General features: G+C 38.9%; 1 protein-coding gene across 4 annotated transcripts in view; it reads right to left on the minus strand.

Moving 5' to 3' along the window:
* Csnka2ip (casein kinase 2 subunit alpha' interacting protein) overlaps positions 1-14804 on the minus strand; it is a 126078-nt gene that overhangs the window by 79819 nt on the left and 31455 nt on the right. The window contains exon 2 of one of the 4 annotated variants that reach the window (XM_063270687.1): positions 1-14804. This exon is cut by the window's right edge and continues 20210 nt beyond it. The exons of the other annotated variants lie outside the window; for them this stretch is intronic. Coding sequence (XP_063126757.1) covers positions 12111-13217 — 1107 coding nt within the window. The 5' untranslated portion in view covers positions 13218-14804 and the 3' untranslated portion in view covers positions 1-12110. 4 annotated transcript variants of the gene reach the window in all.

Consider the following 14804-nt stretch of genomic DNA (forward strand, 5'->3'; position numbering starts at 1 on the left):
TCTTGTTTGCTATACACATTATCATGTGCTTCTACAGTGACAATTTTATCAAGTTAAAGTATGTCCTATATCCTAGACTTTTACCCAATATCTTCAAATTTTGATATTTCTATGTTTAGTCTTTAATTCCAACAGGCTACACATAAGATAGTATAACCCTTTGTTCTCAATTAACACATGTGAATCCCATTTAGCTCCAGTGAAATCAGAAATCAGAAAGCCATGTGTGTTTCCCATGTACCTGTAATCCAAGTACTCAAAAGACTGATACAACCACACTATAAATTAGAGGCCAACCTTTATTGCAAAGCAAGACCTGGGGTAGTGGTTCTTGGAACAAAGTCTGTCACACTGACTTGGATCCCTAAAACCTACGTCATGGAAAAAAGACCTGACTCCTTCAAGTTGTCCCTAAACTCTATATATGTTCAAGTGGGACACACATATATGCACATGTATGCACACATGCATACACATACTAAAATAAACAAACAGATAGACAGATGTAGGAAGGAAGAAGAGAGAGGGGAGGGACATATCATTGTCATCTTGAATTTTGTCATATTTCTCCCCTTACCCTCAATGTGCCAATAGATTTTCTTGCCAAAAATAGCATTAACATTTTGTGTATTTTGCATCTGCTATATAGAGGAAGAGATTTAAGTCCTATTCACCTTCAAACCTGTGTTCCTTTTCTTACTCTGACAAGGAGTTGTTTTCCTCCAGAGTATTGTGTAGGATACTTGTTTTACCCAACTATTTACAATGCTTCCTTTTTTTCTTTTTAATCAATCTCTGACTATAGTTCAAGCTGGTCTCGAACTCATCATGCAGATGAATATGAGATTTCATTCATCATTCTGGTTTCATGTGGTGCTAGTCACCAAAACTAGATCCTTGTATATACTAGCCAAGCACTCTAGAAACTTAACTATGTCCCCATTTGGGGATTTTTCTAATGAGAAGGGAAATATAGAAGCATGGTGTCTATTCAGTGAACACAGTACTTATCTCATTTGCAGAAAATATGTTTTCTTAGATTAAAATAAATACATAGGTACATAAATAGATGTTGACACTTTTATCTTTTTCTACTACCACATATCAAAGTATATTTTTATAATAGATTACTCCTGTTGGCTGTCTTTGCTATTTTTTTTCTGGACCAATCAACTTTTTCACACAAAAAGTTGATGCTATTTTTGGCAAGAGAATTCTGCACATTGAAGGTCACATGAGAAATGTGACATGGTTCAAAGCGACTATAAGTTCCCCCTCCTTCCTTCTTTTTCTTTTCTACATTTGTTTGTTTGTTTAGTGTGAGTGTGTGTGTGTGTGTGTGTGTGTGTGTGTGTGTGTGTGCGTGTGCACATGTACCATCAAAACATTATAATCTCCTAGGTGGTCATACCAGTATACTCTGACTTCTGCCTTCCTTACCCTCAACTGTTTTCCTCTCTGTTCCATTCTCAATACAGGTTGAAAGGTCATTGTGCATAAACACCAGGCCAGTCATATTATCCCTCGGTTCACTAATTTTTTACATCAGTCACAGGAAAAGTTAAAGTCACTATGATGCCTTATAATCTCATCCACCATCTGACATCTGAAGTCCCTAGCCCTGTCCCTTTGATGCTTAGCCTGTCTCTCTAGACACATTGATCTTAGAAACTTCTTTGCAGATTGCTTCTCCTTGGTTAGTCTTTCCCTCCATAAACATCATCCTTATATTTGATCAGCACAATATTCAAAGAGAGGACTTTCCCCACTCCTGATTTTAAAATGTGCCCTTACCCTGCTATTCCCTATTCCTATTTTTTCCCATTTGGTGTATCTTCCTTTTCTATGGAAAAAATATTATCACCTAACAGTACTATCATATTAAAATGAGCAAAGTGAGAAAGTAATGTTAAAGGGACAGCAAATATACCCTCTTTAAAAACCTTCATTATGGTTAAACCATCAACCTTAATTCAGGAGTTATTCAAGTAGTCAATGATGCAGACAGCTGATGAAATACTGTTTATATCTGTGTGGAATGTAAACGCTTTGGAGCACAGCAAATAGAAATAAATTAAGACAGCAATGATAAGGACATACGATTTTGTCTCTAATCACAGATCATAAAATAACTTTCTCCACTTCCTGACATCTATGAATTTGCAGTGTCTATCCTAACACTGAATTACAGACTTGCATTTAATTAGATAATAGATTCTGTACATTTACACTTCCTGTAAAATAAAAGACCATCATTTTGACCTTTATAATTGACTTAATCTGCCAAGATTCTGACCAAAGACTGTAACATTTTGACACTACATTTTGCAAAAAGCTTTTATATATTGAAGCTTGATCAAATTGGATAATATATGTGCAGGGACTGGAAATATGTACTTTGCTTAATATACTCAAATTAACATAATTGGCCTAGAACCAAAAAATGGCTGAAAGAGTTACATATTTTAAAATATACAGATATTAAAAAGACCACTCTTTCACATAAGATGCAAACCACATATGTGTGTATTTTTTTTTATTATTATTAACTTGAGTATTTCTTATATACATTTCGAGTGTTATTCCCTTTCCCAGTTTCCGGGCAAACATCCCCCTCCCCCCTCCCCTTTCTTATCGGTGTTCCCCTCCCCACCCTCCCCCCATTGTCCCCCTCCCCCCAACAGTCTAGTTCACTGGGAGTTCAGTCTTAGCAGGACCCAGGGCTTCCCCTTCCACTGGTGCTCTTACTAGGATATTCATTGCTACCTATGAGGTCAGAGTCCAGGGTCAGTCCATGTATAGTCTTTAGGTAGTGGCTTAGTCTCTGGAAGCTCTGGTTGCTTGGCATTGTTGTACACAACTACCAGCCCTTGTAGCTCAAGTGGAGGCCCTGGGAGTCCCACCAAGGCCTCACCCACACCAGAGCCTAGCACACCTCTCCATAAACGCTGACGCACCGTCAGCCAGAGAAGGACATGGCATCAGTCAGAGAGCAAGGCCACAGTCCTTCAACACCGTCCTGCCCCAGCAAGAAGCCTAAGACCCATCTCATTTCGACTTCGAGGACTGTCTGTTCAGTGCAGGTGACTGTCATGGCTGCCTCCAACCTCAGCCATCCAACCAGGAAGACCTGAGGAGACAGCCCTCTCACCTCAGAGCTGTTGTCACCGAGGGCTGACGGTGCGCTGGACAGGACTCTGGGCGCCAGGCTTTCCGACTTTGTGAGAGTCTTGGCCTATGAATATTTTGTGGGCGTGAGGTCCTGCTTTTCAGAGTGGCCTGGACCCTACACCCGGTTATCAAAGCTGGGGCTACACCCTGTGGGCAGGGAGGGCACTTTGTTATAGTTCAAGGGCGCTGAAAATTTAGCAATAAATGTCAGAACCTAGAAAAAAAATATGTGTGTATTTTTATGATTCAATCAGGAATTACATGAACAATGTCAAGAAATAAGAGGAATCACTGGAACACAAAATATGAATGATAAGGAAATGTATAACAATAATGTTGCCATTAGTACCAAAATAAGCAAATAATGTAAACAAAGAGATAGAAAACAGCTAATTAAGAAGCTCTACTATAGCATATATATACTATACATATAATATATATATATATATATGGTATATGTATGTATAACCCCCCTAGCTAGATGTCTCTCACTAGTAAATGAAATCTCCAGTGCCAGAAGTGGATCATGTCTAACTGAGCTATTGGCCAAATGAAATTGGTTGAACATAGAAGAATCAAGTTGGTGTCTATCTAGAGCTTCCACCTCTACGGACTAGTGTTTATAGTACTAGGAAACACACCTAACACTACCAGAGAAGGACAGTAATGCCAACAAAGCTATAGACCCTGCACTCTACAATGATAACCTGCCTACATAATACACAGATGCAATAAGGGTGCTTAAGCTGTAAGCATGACCAATCATTATCTGATTGAATTTCGGGCCTTACTCCATGAGATGAATCCATGCCTGGCACTGCTTTTATGGTCAAGAACTAGGACTAAACAGGTCATGTACCTCGAGGAAAACAAAACACTATTGTTTTGTTAAAGAAGTGAAGCAACATTTACTGACTCATAACAACATTCAGCTACACCCATATATAAGTGTTTTGGGCAGCCATCATCAAAGGAGCATTTACCTGCAATAAAAAGGAACAAATACAGAGATTCACAAGTGGAAATGTGCTTACAGTGAGAGACTGTGAATACTAAGTCCTAAATGGGATGTCTCTATGCAACTTTTCCCCCTCTGGGCTCAGAGAACCTTGTAAAAGAGGAATCAGTACCAGAGGAGTTGGGAGACATCAAGGAAAAAAGTGGTGTCCAGACACAACAGAACTGATGTACCTGCAAGCTCACAGAGACTGTGGCAGCATGCACAGGGCCTGAACAGGTCCAACCCAGATGTGGTCACAGACAAAGTGGACATGAACTCCATTCCTAACCAAGAAGCTATCTTCAGTTGACAGCGTCTCATGAAGGAATGATTGCTTTTCTTCAAAGGAGTAACACCGGGTTCTAGAAGCTCCATACCCAGCAGCAGATAGCAAACTCAAATCAAACTCATCGATACTTTTGGAGGAGGTTTTGACTGACAATACTTTGCCTGGGCATTTGGTTTATTTTGTTTTTGTTTATACATTATAAGTTCTGATCTTTCTGTTGTTATGAGTCTTCTGCCTATACATAGATCACTGAGTATTGTATGTGTGCATGTGTATATATGTATCTTTGTGGTTTTGTTTTGTGTTTTTGTTGCTATTGTTTGTCTGTTTGTTTTCCCACTCTGTTGATTTTGTTTTATTCTAGATTCTTTGGGCTTCTTTTAAATTTATCTATTTGTTTTCTAAAGAGAGAAAGAAAATATGAAGTAAGATGGATGGAGAGGTGGGGAGGGTCTTGGAGGAGATGGGAGAAGGAAAACCATGATCAATATATATTTTATGAAAAAATCTATTTCCAATTTAAAAAAAAGATAAAAGAAAGCAAAGGCCAGACTTGAGCTTCAAGTTGATCTCTAGTTACTGCTCAGCCCCTACCCAATGCAGTGTACTCAATACCTGAAAAGAAGGAAGGAAGGAAGGAAGGAAGGAAGGAAGGAAGGAAGGAAGGAAGGAGAAGAGAGGAGGGGAGGGAGGGAGGGAGAGAGGGAGGGAATGAAAGAAGGAAGGAAACAATCAAGCAAACAAGCAAGCAAGCAAGCAAGTAAAGTTGGTAGAAAATTTAAAGTATCTCAGAGAGTCTCTAAGTAAGAAAACAGAAGACAAAATTCACACACCAATACAACCCTAAAACATACAGTGTTAAGATAATCTCTGTATTAAACTTTTAATGAAAATATGGTTTAAATGGTAAGAATTTGTCATGTGACTAAATCTACTCTCCAAAGCAGGGTACAGATATGCAAAGCTATGGTAGTAATAGATACATTTTAGAAAAAAAATGCATGTATTTTCTGCCAGTTATATTGATTGGGCAGTGGTTGTTACTATGTGAGCACATAGAAATACAAACTGTCTAGAATTGAGAAGTTCACATATGTTTAATTCCCCTTTGTCTCCACATCACTTCTAATGCCCTGTTCATTGTTTGAAGAATTTTGCTTCTTTCCCATTGTGTGTGTATTCCAGGTCTCTGTTTTATCTCATTGTCTAGCCATTTTGCTGGTGACATCACATGTGATCACCTTCCTGACAACTGATCTCGCAGGCCCTGGCCCTTGTCAGCTTTGATTACCTCTCTTCCTCCCACAAAGTCAAACTGTGTGCTGTTTCTTAACAACAGTACATTAAGAAATCTCCATTTTTACCTTCCAATCACTGACCACCATGTGGTTTTCTCCCATTTTCCTTGTAACTGCACTCTTAATCATCCTCTATGTGATTAACCGATCACGGTATCTTGACTGTATCCTTCTCTACTATCCTCTTATACCTGACCTAGAACACAAGTTTCCATCATTACAATCACTCCACACAAATACACTCAATTCTTGCCTTTTCTCTATGTCCTACCTGCCTGACCTAATGGCCTCATGTCCAATGCAACCACATTGCTTTTTTTTCTTATAATTTCAGTGTAACACATGAATTACTGACGCAAAAATAATTACTGATGGATAGCTGCAATTCCATTGTATACTTATGAATTTTAACCCAAATTGAACTCTTAACATGACTCTCATGTTTTCAAATGTGATTAGAATCTTTTGCCCACTTTCTACCTCCTATTTCATATCATTCTCAATGCCTTCCAATGAAGAATGTGTCCTGTCACTTTAACAAATGTTTTTACCTAGTATTAATTGAAAAAATCAGGCAACAACATTTTTTTCACTCTCTGACTTCCAACTATGCATAGAGCACATAAGAAAGTATTTCTTTACCTTGTAACTTTCCTAGGAGACTGAAACATCATATGACCCTCTAAGGGTAAATCAGGTTAAGCTATAGCCTTCAATTAATCTGATCTGTGTGTTCTACTTACCAGCCTTATGCATTTCTCCTACTAAATAAACATTTCCAGTTGCCTTAATCAGTGTTCTAGTCTACTGCTATGAAGATATACCACAGCAACTTTTATAAAAGTATTTACCTGGGGCTTGTTGATAGTTTCATTGTAGGAGGGTGCATGGATTCACACAGGCAGACATGGTACAGAAGTAGATGAGAGTTCTACATTTGGATCCACAGGTGACAGGAAGAGAGACACACTGGGCCTATTTGGGGCTTTTGAAACCTCAAAGCCCACACCGACTCCAACAAGACCACACCTCCTAATCTTTCCCAAGTAGTGCCACTCCCTAATGATGAAACATATCAAATATAGGAGCCCACAGAGTCATTCTCAGTCAAACAACCACAGCAGTCATTCTACAAATATGTCTTGTAGCATGCATATTAATGAAAAAAATATTGATTCCACATCCTCCTTCAATTTCCATTTTAATCTTTAATGAGTTTCACTAAAGTCGGGAGCTCATATATTTTCATATTCATTGTGGTAGTCCCAGTACTGAAAAAAGCCTGACAAAATATACCTATCATTATGTGGTGAAACTAGTCATTATATATGTGGTGAATATTGCCATGCAAAATGTATGAAATATATCAATTGTTATCACATAATGGCTAACTGAAGAAAGTTATTGATTCCTATATGCCAGTATCTGCAGTCACAAAGCATAGGAAGATTCTATTGGCTGTTTAAAGTAGACCAATTTCTACCTCATGAAAAGTCAAGCTGAAGTCATGTCAGTTGGGCCAAATTGTGGCAAGGGAACAGAAAACAGGTTTGTTGTCAATCTGGGACCTGTTGAATGGATGGTAAAGTTTATGCTAGGAGTAATCCTTCATGATAACAAACACTCCAAAACATGGGTTGTCATCACGATTGTGCAGGTAACAAGTTTAACCAAAGAAAGAAAAGATTGCCTAAAATTTCATGAACCATAAAAGATGAGTTTCAGATTAGAGACTGTCTGACCAACTCCAAAGTACATATTCTTTCTAAGCACATATTCTTTCTATGATACTATACAATCTTATCTGTTTTCTCCTTTTTCAAAAGAAATTAAAGGTGTTGCTACTGCTTCTTAAACTTGGTAATGGCACTACTTTCTTACACAGACCATGTTAGGAGACAGAAATGTGTTTCTAGTTTTAAACTTCTACAAACAAAGTCCTTCAGATTCCTCCTCTGTGTTAACTGCTTTTTTTGGTCACAACTGTAAGGAAACAAAAATGAGAAAAGGAAAAGGTAGGACTATGGCTCAGTGTTCGGAAGACTGTTGATACAAGTTTTGACTCACAATCCTAGCAAAAACCTGAACTGGACAGGTCTTCGTGGCATTGGAGAATGCTTATCCTAGATCTTTATTCCATCTCCCATAAGTATACGGTGTGTTTCTATGGAGTTTGAATCTTCAAGCAGGGTTCTTCCTTTCACATTTTGTTTTGCTCAGCACTTTGGGTCTACGCATTCATGTTTTATTGCCATTTTTATTTAGTGCAGGGTTTGATTAATGACTGCATACACGCTAAACAGTGTCACTTTGAAATTTATATTTGCTCAAATTCATGTCTAATCTGCAAACATATGCTTTGGGTGCCTCAGCTTCAGAAAAACACAACAAGGTAATATCTAAAGAAGCCTGCAGGAAACCTATTTGTTATGCCCAACTGAACCTGCAAAGATTACAGAGGATAGGAAAGAAGGGAGAGACCTGCAAGGTAAGCTATCACAGTGAGTCATACTGTGGTCAGTAATGGGAAATGTGACTTAGAAATCAGGTCCAGAATTGTTCTAATACTTCCATTCAAACAGTTCAGTCTAATACAAATTAGAAGCACATAGCTAAGTAATAATGCACAAATGGCATAGGGTCATATGATACAATGAGCCAATCAAATCAGCAACAAAATCCATTGGTTAAAAAAATAAGATTGATGTCATGCTCCTTGAGTCTTCCCCCACAAAAGCCAAAGTTACTTCAATGATAGTGTAAGTTTCAGAGAGCATCAATGAGGACACTACTAAGGACTTCTGTCCTGTCCATCTTCAGATCTTTACAGTGAAGCCCAGTGCCCCACTCTCAACCACACACAAGTTTTGTAACTGGGCAATCTGCAAAATGTGTGTTAGAAAGAAAGTACCACAAAAAATCTGATAGGGAAAAAATGCAATCGGGAAATCAGTACTGTATAGTGTGTGTGTGTGTGTGTGTGTGTGTGTTGTGTTTGTGTTGTGTTATTTATATATGTATGAGTGTATATACCTATGTATTCTCATTCTCAGGGTTTTCCCATGACTTTGATTATGTTTGCATAGTCATCTCCAAAAGGACAGCCCAGTAGCAATATAACACTCTGACTCTTATCACACATGCCTGGCACTAACAGCAGCCTTCGACTCAGCTTCTCAATACTGATATACTGACTTTAGAGGGCCACACCAGTTCATATCTCAATGCCTAACCTCAAAGCAGCCAGCCTTCATGCACAAAGATACCCCTCCAATGAGTTAGCTGAAGAATAACATCCAAGAGAAATGCTGATCCTGAAGACTGAAGAAATTAGATCCACACTACTGAGGTATTTGAACAATGGGTGCTTACCCACTCTAAGTTAGCAAGTGCATAAGTGAACATAGTTGACCAAAGGATTTTGTCTGCAACATGTTTCTTAGAACAGGTAGAGCAGACACTTTTAGATGTTTTGGGGGTACTGGGGCTGATACATATTTTCTTCCTAGTTTATTTGTTTGAAAATTTATTGAGTTATAATTCAATAAAAACCTATACATCATTCTTATATACAACTCAATTAAGTTGGAGGTATAATTCCATGAAGCCATAAACTAACCCAACACGCCTCTTCCTATGCTCTCCTGAAATCAAGTCTATGGGTGCCTCACATCCAATCCTCCTATACTGGCAATGCCTCTCAGTCTTAAAGTTATGATAACGTGGAGACTACTTTGCCCAGTCATATAGTTCTTCATTTTATCTATCACACTAGAAGCCTAATGATGCACACATGTAAGAAACCACTCCCACACCTCAGTAAATTGTTTCCACCTCAGTGCTAAAGCCAGACCAGGATCCATTCTCCCTTGGTACCATGATCTATGCTAATCAGCAATGCCTCATAGAGCACCAGCAAGGATAGCAATAATTAGTCTAATTAACTAGCCCATAATTCTCTTCTAAGGTAATTTTTTAAGAATTTCATGCAAAATATTTTGATCATATTCCATCTCCCTCCTTCAGTTACTCCACCCACTTATGTGCCTTTTTTCTTTAAACAGTTGACTCTACTTGTGATACCTATATACGGTTAGGTGGGGATTCATCACTAAAGCATGCTCAATCTGCCAGAGACCACATCCTTAGAAAAACAGTATCATTGCTTGATGTTGTTGTTCTTCCTATGGGATTGCAAATCCATTCAGCTACCTCAGTCCTTTCTCTAACTAGTCCATTAGGGACCCCATTGTCAGTTCAATGGTTGGCTGTTAGCATCCGCCTCTGTATTTGTCAGACTCTGGCCGAGCCTCTCAGGAGACAGCTATATTAGGCTCCTATCCACATGTACTTTTTGGCATCCCCAATAGTGACTGGGTTGGATGACTATAGGTGGGATGGATCCCCATGTGTGCCAGTGTCTAGATGGCCTTTCCTCTGTCTTTATTCTACAATTTGTCTCCATATTTCCTCCTGTGAGTATTTTATTTCCCCTTCTAAGATGGACTGAAGCATCCATACTTTGGTCTTCCTTCTTCTTGAGCTTCATGAGGTCTGTGGATTGTATCTTGGGTATTCCGAGCTAACAGATCCTCTAGAGCTCCCAAGGACAAAATCATCAACCAAAGAGTACACATGACCTATGGCTCCATCTGTATATGTAGCAGAGGATGGTCTTGTTGGGCATCAATGGGAGGAGAGGCCCTTGGTCCTGTGAAGGCTCAATGCCTGAGTGTAGAAGAATGCCAGGGCAGGGAAGTAGGAAGGAGTAGGTGGGTGGGTAGGGGAACATCCTCATGGAGGCAGGGGCTGGGAGATAGGATAGGGGTTTCCATAGGGAAAACCTGGAAGGGAGATAATATTTGAAATAGATAAAGAAAATTTCCAACAAAAAATGAAAAAAACTATTTCTACAAGTAACTATAAATTATAAATTGCAAATAGTGCCTCAGAAAAATTGAAGAAAAAATACAAAATGATGGAAAGCCTTTTTGTGTTTATATATTGGTAGGAGTGATATTATGAAAATGAACATCCTTCCAGAAGCAATCTGCAGTGCCCAACAAAATTCCCACATACTTATGAACAGAAATTGAAAAATAAGCTTAAATTTCTGATGGAAACAGATGCATTTTGTATATTATTTCAGGGTCTCCTGGCTCCACTTCTACCACTAAATGTGGGCATAGCTCTTTAGTAACTCAGCTTAGATTCTCATACCAGACTTTCAGGGAGAAATATTGAAAATACTGACTTTTTTCTATTCTGAAGGTCTCTGATCTTTTATAAAAAGACTATACTTTCTCTTAGGGAACATAGTTTGTGGTTGGAGACCCTTTAGAGTGGAAACTTTGACTGATACTTGCCAATGCAGAACAGTGTCCTAATTGGAACTCTAACCTGGCAGAAGCTCAGCCAATCAGAGACATCACTTAATTGCTTCAGGACTGTCACTCTTCACCTGAGACAAGGAAGAGTGGGGCATTTTAAACAACTTCTTTCACTGAGAACATATTTAAGCTTTAATTTGACTGACACCCTGTTTACACATCTGTAAAAGATATATTTCATCTCAAAATATTATAACATCTAAGCTCCTCGACAGAAATAAACTAGTAGTAAGATATTAATTCTTTTTTTTTTATTATCTTGAGTATTTCTTATATACATTTCAAGTGTTATTCCCTTTCCCGGTTTCCGGACAGACATCACCCTCCCCCCTCCCCTTCCTTGTGGGTGTTCCCCTCCCAAACCTCCCCCCATTGCCACCCTCCCCACATAGTCTAGTTCACTGGGGGTTCAGTCTTAGCAGGACCCAGGGCTTCCCCTTCCACTGGTGCTCTTACTAGGATATTCATTGCTACCTATGGGGACAGAGTCCAGGGTCAGTCCATGTATAGTCTTTAGGTAGTGGCTTAGTCCCTGGAAGCTCTGGTTGCTTGACATTGTTGTACTTTTGGGGTCTCGAGCACCTTCAAGCTCTTCCAGTTCTTTCTCTGATTCCTTCAACGGGGGACCTATTCTCAGTTCAGTGGTTTGCTGCTGGCATTCGCCTCTGTATTTGCTGTATTCTGGCTGTGTCTCTCAGGAGCGATCTACATCCGGCTCCTGTCGGTCTGCACTTCTTTGCTTCATCCATCTTGTCTAATTGGGTGGCTGTATATGTATGGGCCACCTGTGGGGCAGGCTCTGAATGGGTGTTCCTTCAGTCTCTGTTTTAATCTTTGCCTCTCCCTTCCCTGCCAAGGGTATTCTTTTTCCTCATTTAAAGAAGGAGTGAAGCATTCACATTTTGATCATCCGTCTTGAGTTTCCTTTGTTCTAGGGATCTAGGGTAATTCAAGCATTTGGGCTAATAGCCACTTATCAATGAGTGCATACCATGTATGTCTTTCTGTGAGTGGGTTAGCTCACTCAGGATGATATTTTCCAGTTCCAACCATTTGCCTACGAATTTCATAAACTCGTTGTTTTTGATAGCTGAGTAATATTCCATTGTGTAGATGTACCACATTTTCTGTATCCATTCCTCTGTTGAAGGGCATCTGGGTTCTTTCCAGTTTCTGGCTATTAAAAATAAGGCTGCGATGAACATAGTGGAGCACGTGTCTCTTTTATATGTTGAGGCATCTTTTGGGTATATGCCCAAGAGAGGTATGGCTGGATCCTCAGGCAGTTCAATGTCCAATTTTCTGAGGAACCTCCAGACTGATTTCCAGAATGGTTGTACCAGTCTGCAATCCCACCAACAATGGAGGAGTGTTCCTCTTTCTCCACATCCTCCACAGCATCTGCTGTCCCCTGAGTTTTTGATCTTAGCCATTCTCACTGGTGTGAGGTGAAATCTCAGGGTTGTTTTGATTTGCATTTCCCTTATGACTAAAGATGTTGAACATTTCTTTAGGTGTTTCTCAGCCATTCGGCATTCCTCAGCTGTGAATTCTTTGTTCAGCTCTGAACCCCATTTTTTAATAGGGTTATTTGTTTCCCTGCGGTCTAACTTCTTGAGTTCTTTGTATATTTTGGATATAAGGCCTCTATCTGTTATAGGATTGGTAAAGATCTTTTCCCAATCTGTTGGTTGTCGTTTTGTCCTAACCACAGTGTCCTTTGCCTTACAGAAGCTTTGCAGTTTTATGAGATCCCATTTGTCGATTCTTGATCTTAGAGCATAAGCCATTGGTGTTTTGTTCAGGAAATTTTTTCCAGTGCCCATGTGTTGCAGATGCTTCCCTAGTTTTTCTTCTATTAGTTTGAGTGTATGTGGTTTGATGTGGAGGTCCTTGATCCACTTGGACCTAAGCTTTGTACAGGGTGATAAGCATAGATCGATCTGCATTCTTCTACATGTTGCCCTCCAGTTGAACCAGCACCATTTGCTGAAAATGCTATCTTTTTTCCATTGGATGGTTTTGGCTCCTTTGTCAAAAATCAAGTGACCATAGGTGTGTGGGTTCATTTCTGGGTCTTCAATTCTATTCCATTGGTCTATCTGTCTGTCTCTGTACCAATACCATGCAGTTTTTATCACTATTGCTCTGTAATACTGCTTGAGTTCAGGGATAGTGATTCCCCCTGAAGTCCTCTTATTGTTGAGGATAGCTTTAGCTATCCTGGGTTTTTTGTTATTCCAGATGAATTTGCAAATTGAAGATATTAATTCTTAATAGCTGAACATGTGAAATGAACGGAAATAAATCTGGGCTTCTTTCTCCTAAAAAATTATCACTTGACAATGGGTGTAAACTACTTGGTTTCTTTTCCTGATAGAATTTCCTCATTACTAAACTTGCCATACACACATACACACACACACACACACACACACACACACACACACACACACACTATATATATATATATATATATATATATATATTAGTGTGTATGTATGTATATATATATAGTTTTCTTCTTGTCTTTGTTATGAATAATACTTTAAATGTACTAAGTAGTGGTACTAAAATGGTGCTTTCCTCATAACAGGTCTAATGTATATAAATAAATAATCAAATTCTATTGTTTTTAATAATATCAATAAATTACATAAAATCCAACAGTAATGTGTAAGAACTTGTTAATGTAGGGTTTGGGTTCTTTCAACAAAAATATTTTTATGTGTCTGTAGTATTCATTAGCATAAGCTAATATTTTTAAACTGTCTCTTTGGGCCCTTAAATTACAAACATTTATCTGTGCAATACATAGTAACTGGGTAGTTATACTATGATATATCCCCCTAAAATTTTTTAAAAATGATAATCAATTGCTAAAGAGGAGGCTGAGAGAGTGTAAAGTCCAAAGGACTAGAGAGGCACTGTGAAAATGCTGTTGTCTACACATAGCAAGGCTATACAATAGTAAACTCAGAGGAGTTCTAACTTTACCCTTACAAGACAAGATCACTGAAGCCAAAATTACAGAATAGGTGGGGGAGGGGCTTCTAATGGCCCAACCCTTACTGAAGAGCTATTAGCCTGTGACAGATGCTGGGAGAGGCAGAGTCATTCTTCTTTTTGATAGGATCACTAGGAGACTTCTCATGCATCAGTGGATCTCCCCACAGCCATGTACATATGTACAGTATGAATTAGACTTAGTGAGCTGCAATAGAGGAAGAAAAAGGAAGAGGTGGGATCTTTTGTATTTTCAAATCACCATTAATTTGCAGGACTGAAGGGAAAGACCTAGATGGTGGACTTGAGGAAGATCCAAACAATTCAAACTGTAGAAAAAGAAGTTTATCTGTCAGCCTGAAAGAACTTAAAAGACGATGTGATGATGTGAAGCAAAAGTATCACTACTATTAATTGCTCAGGCATATTAAAAGGACCCCAGAATGTGACCTCCTCTAAAACAGAGTATGCATGGAGAAAAATGTGTCTTAATCTTCTATTTTGCACTTAAAAAAATGTCAAGTATATCTATCACCTCAATTAACCATAGGAAAAAGCTATCGGAATCTAATTCCTTCTCTGACAAGGCATTTATTCCAAAGCCAGCAGAGGGAGAAATTGGCAGTTGCATTAGAAAAAGACAGGTGTCA

This window comes from Rattus norvegicus, chromosome 11 (genome assembly GCF_036323735.1).
Source record: "Rattus norvegicus strain BN/NHsdMcwi chromosome 11, GRCr8, whole genome shotgun sequence".
Classification (NCBI taxonomy): domain Eukaryota; kingdom Metazoa; phylum Chordata; class Mammalia; order Rodentia; family Muridae; genus Rattus; species Rattus norvegicus.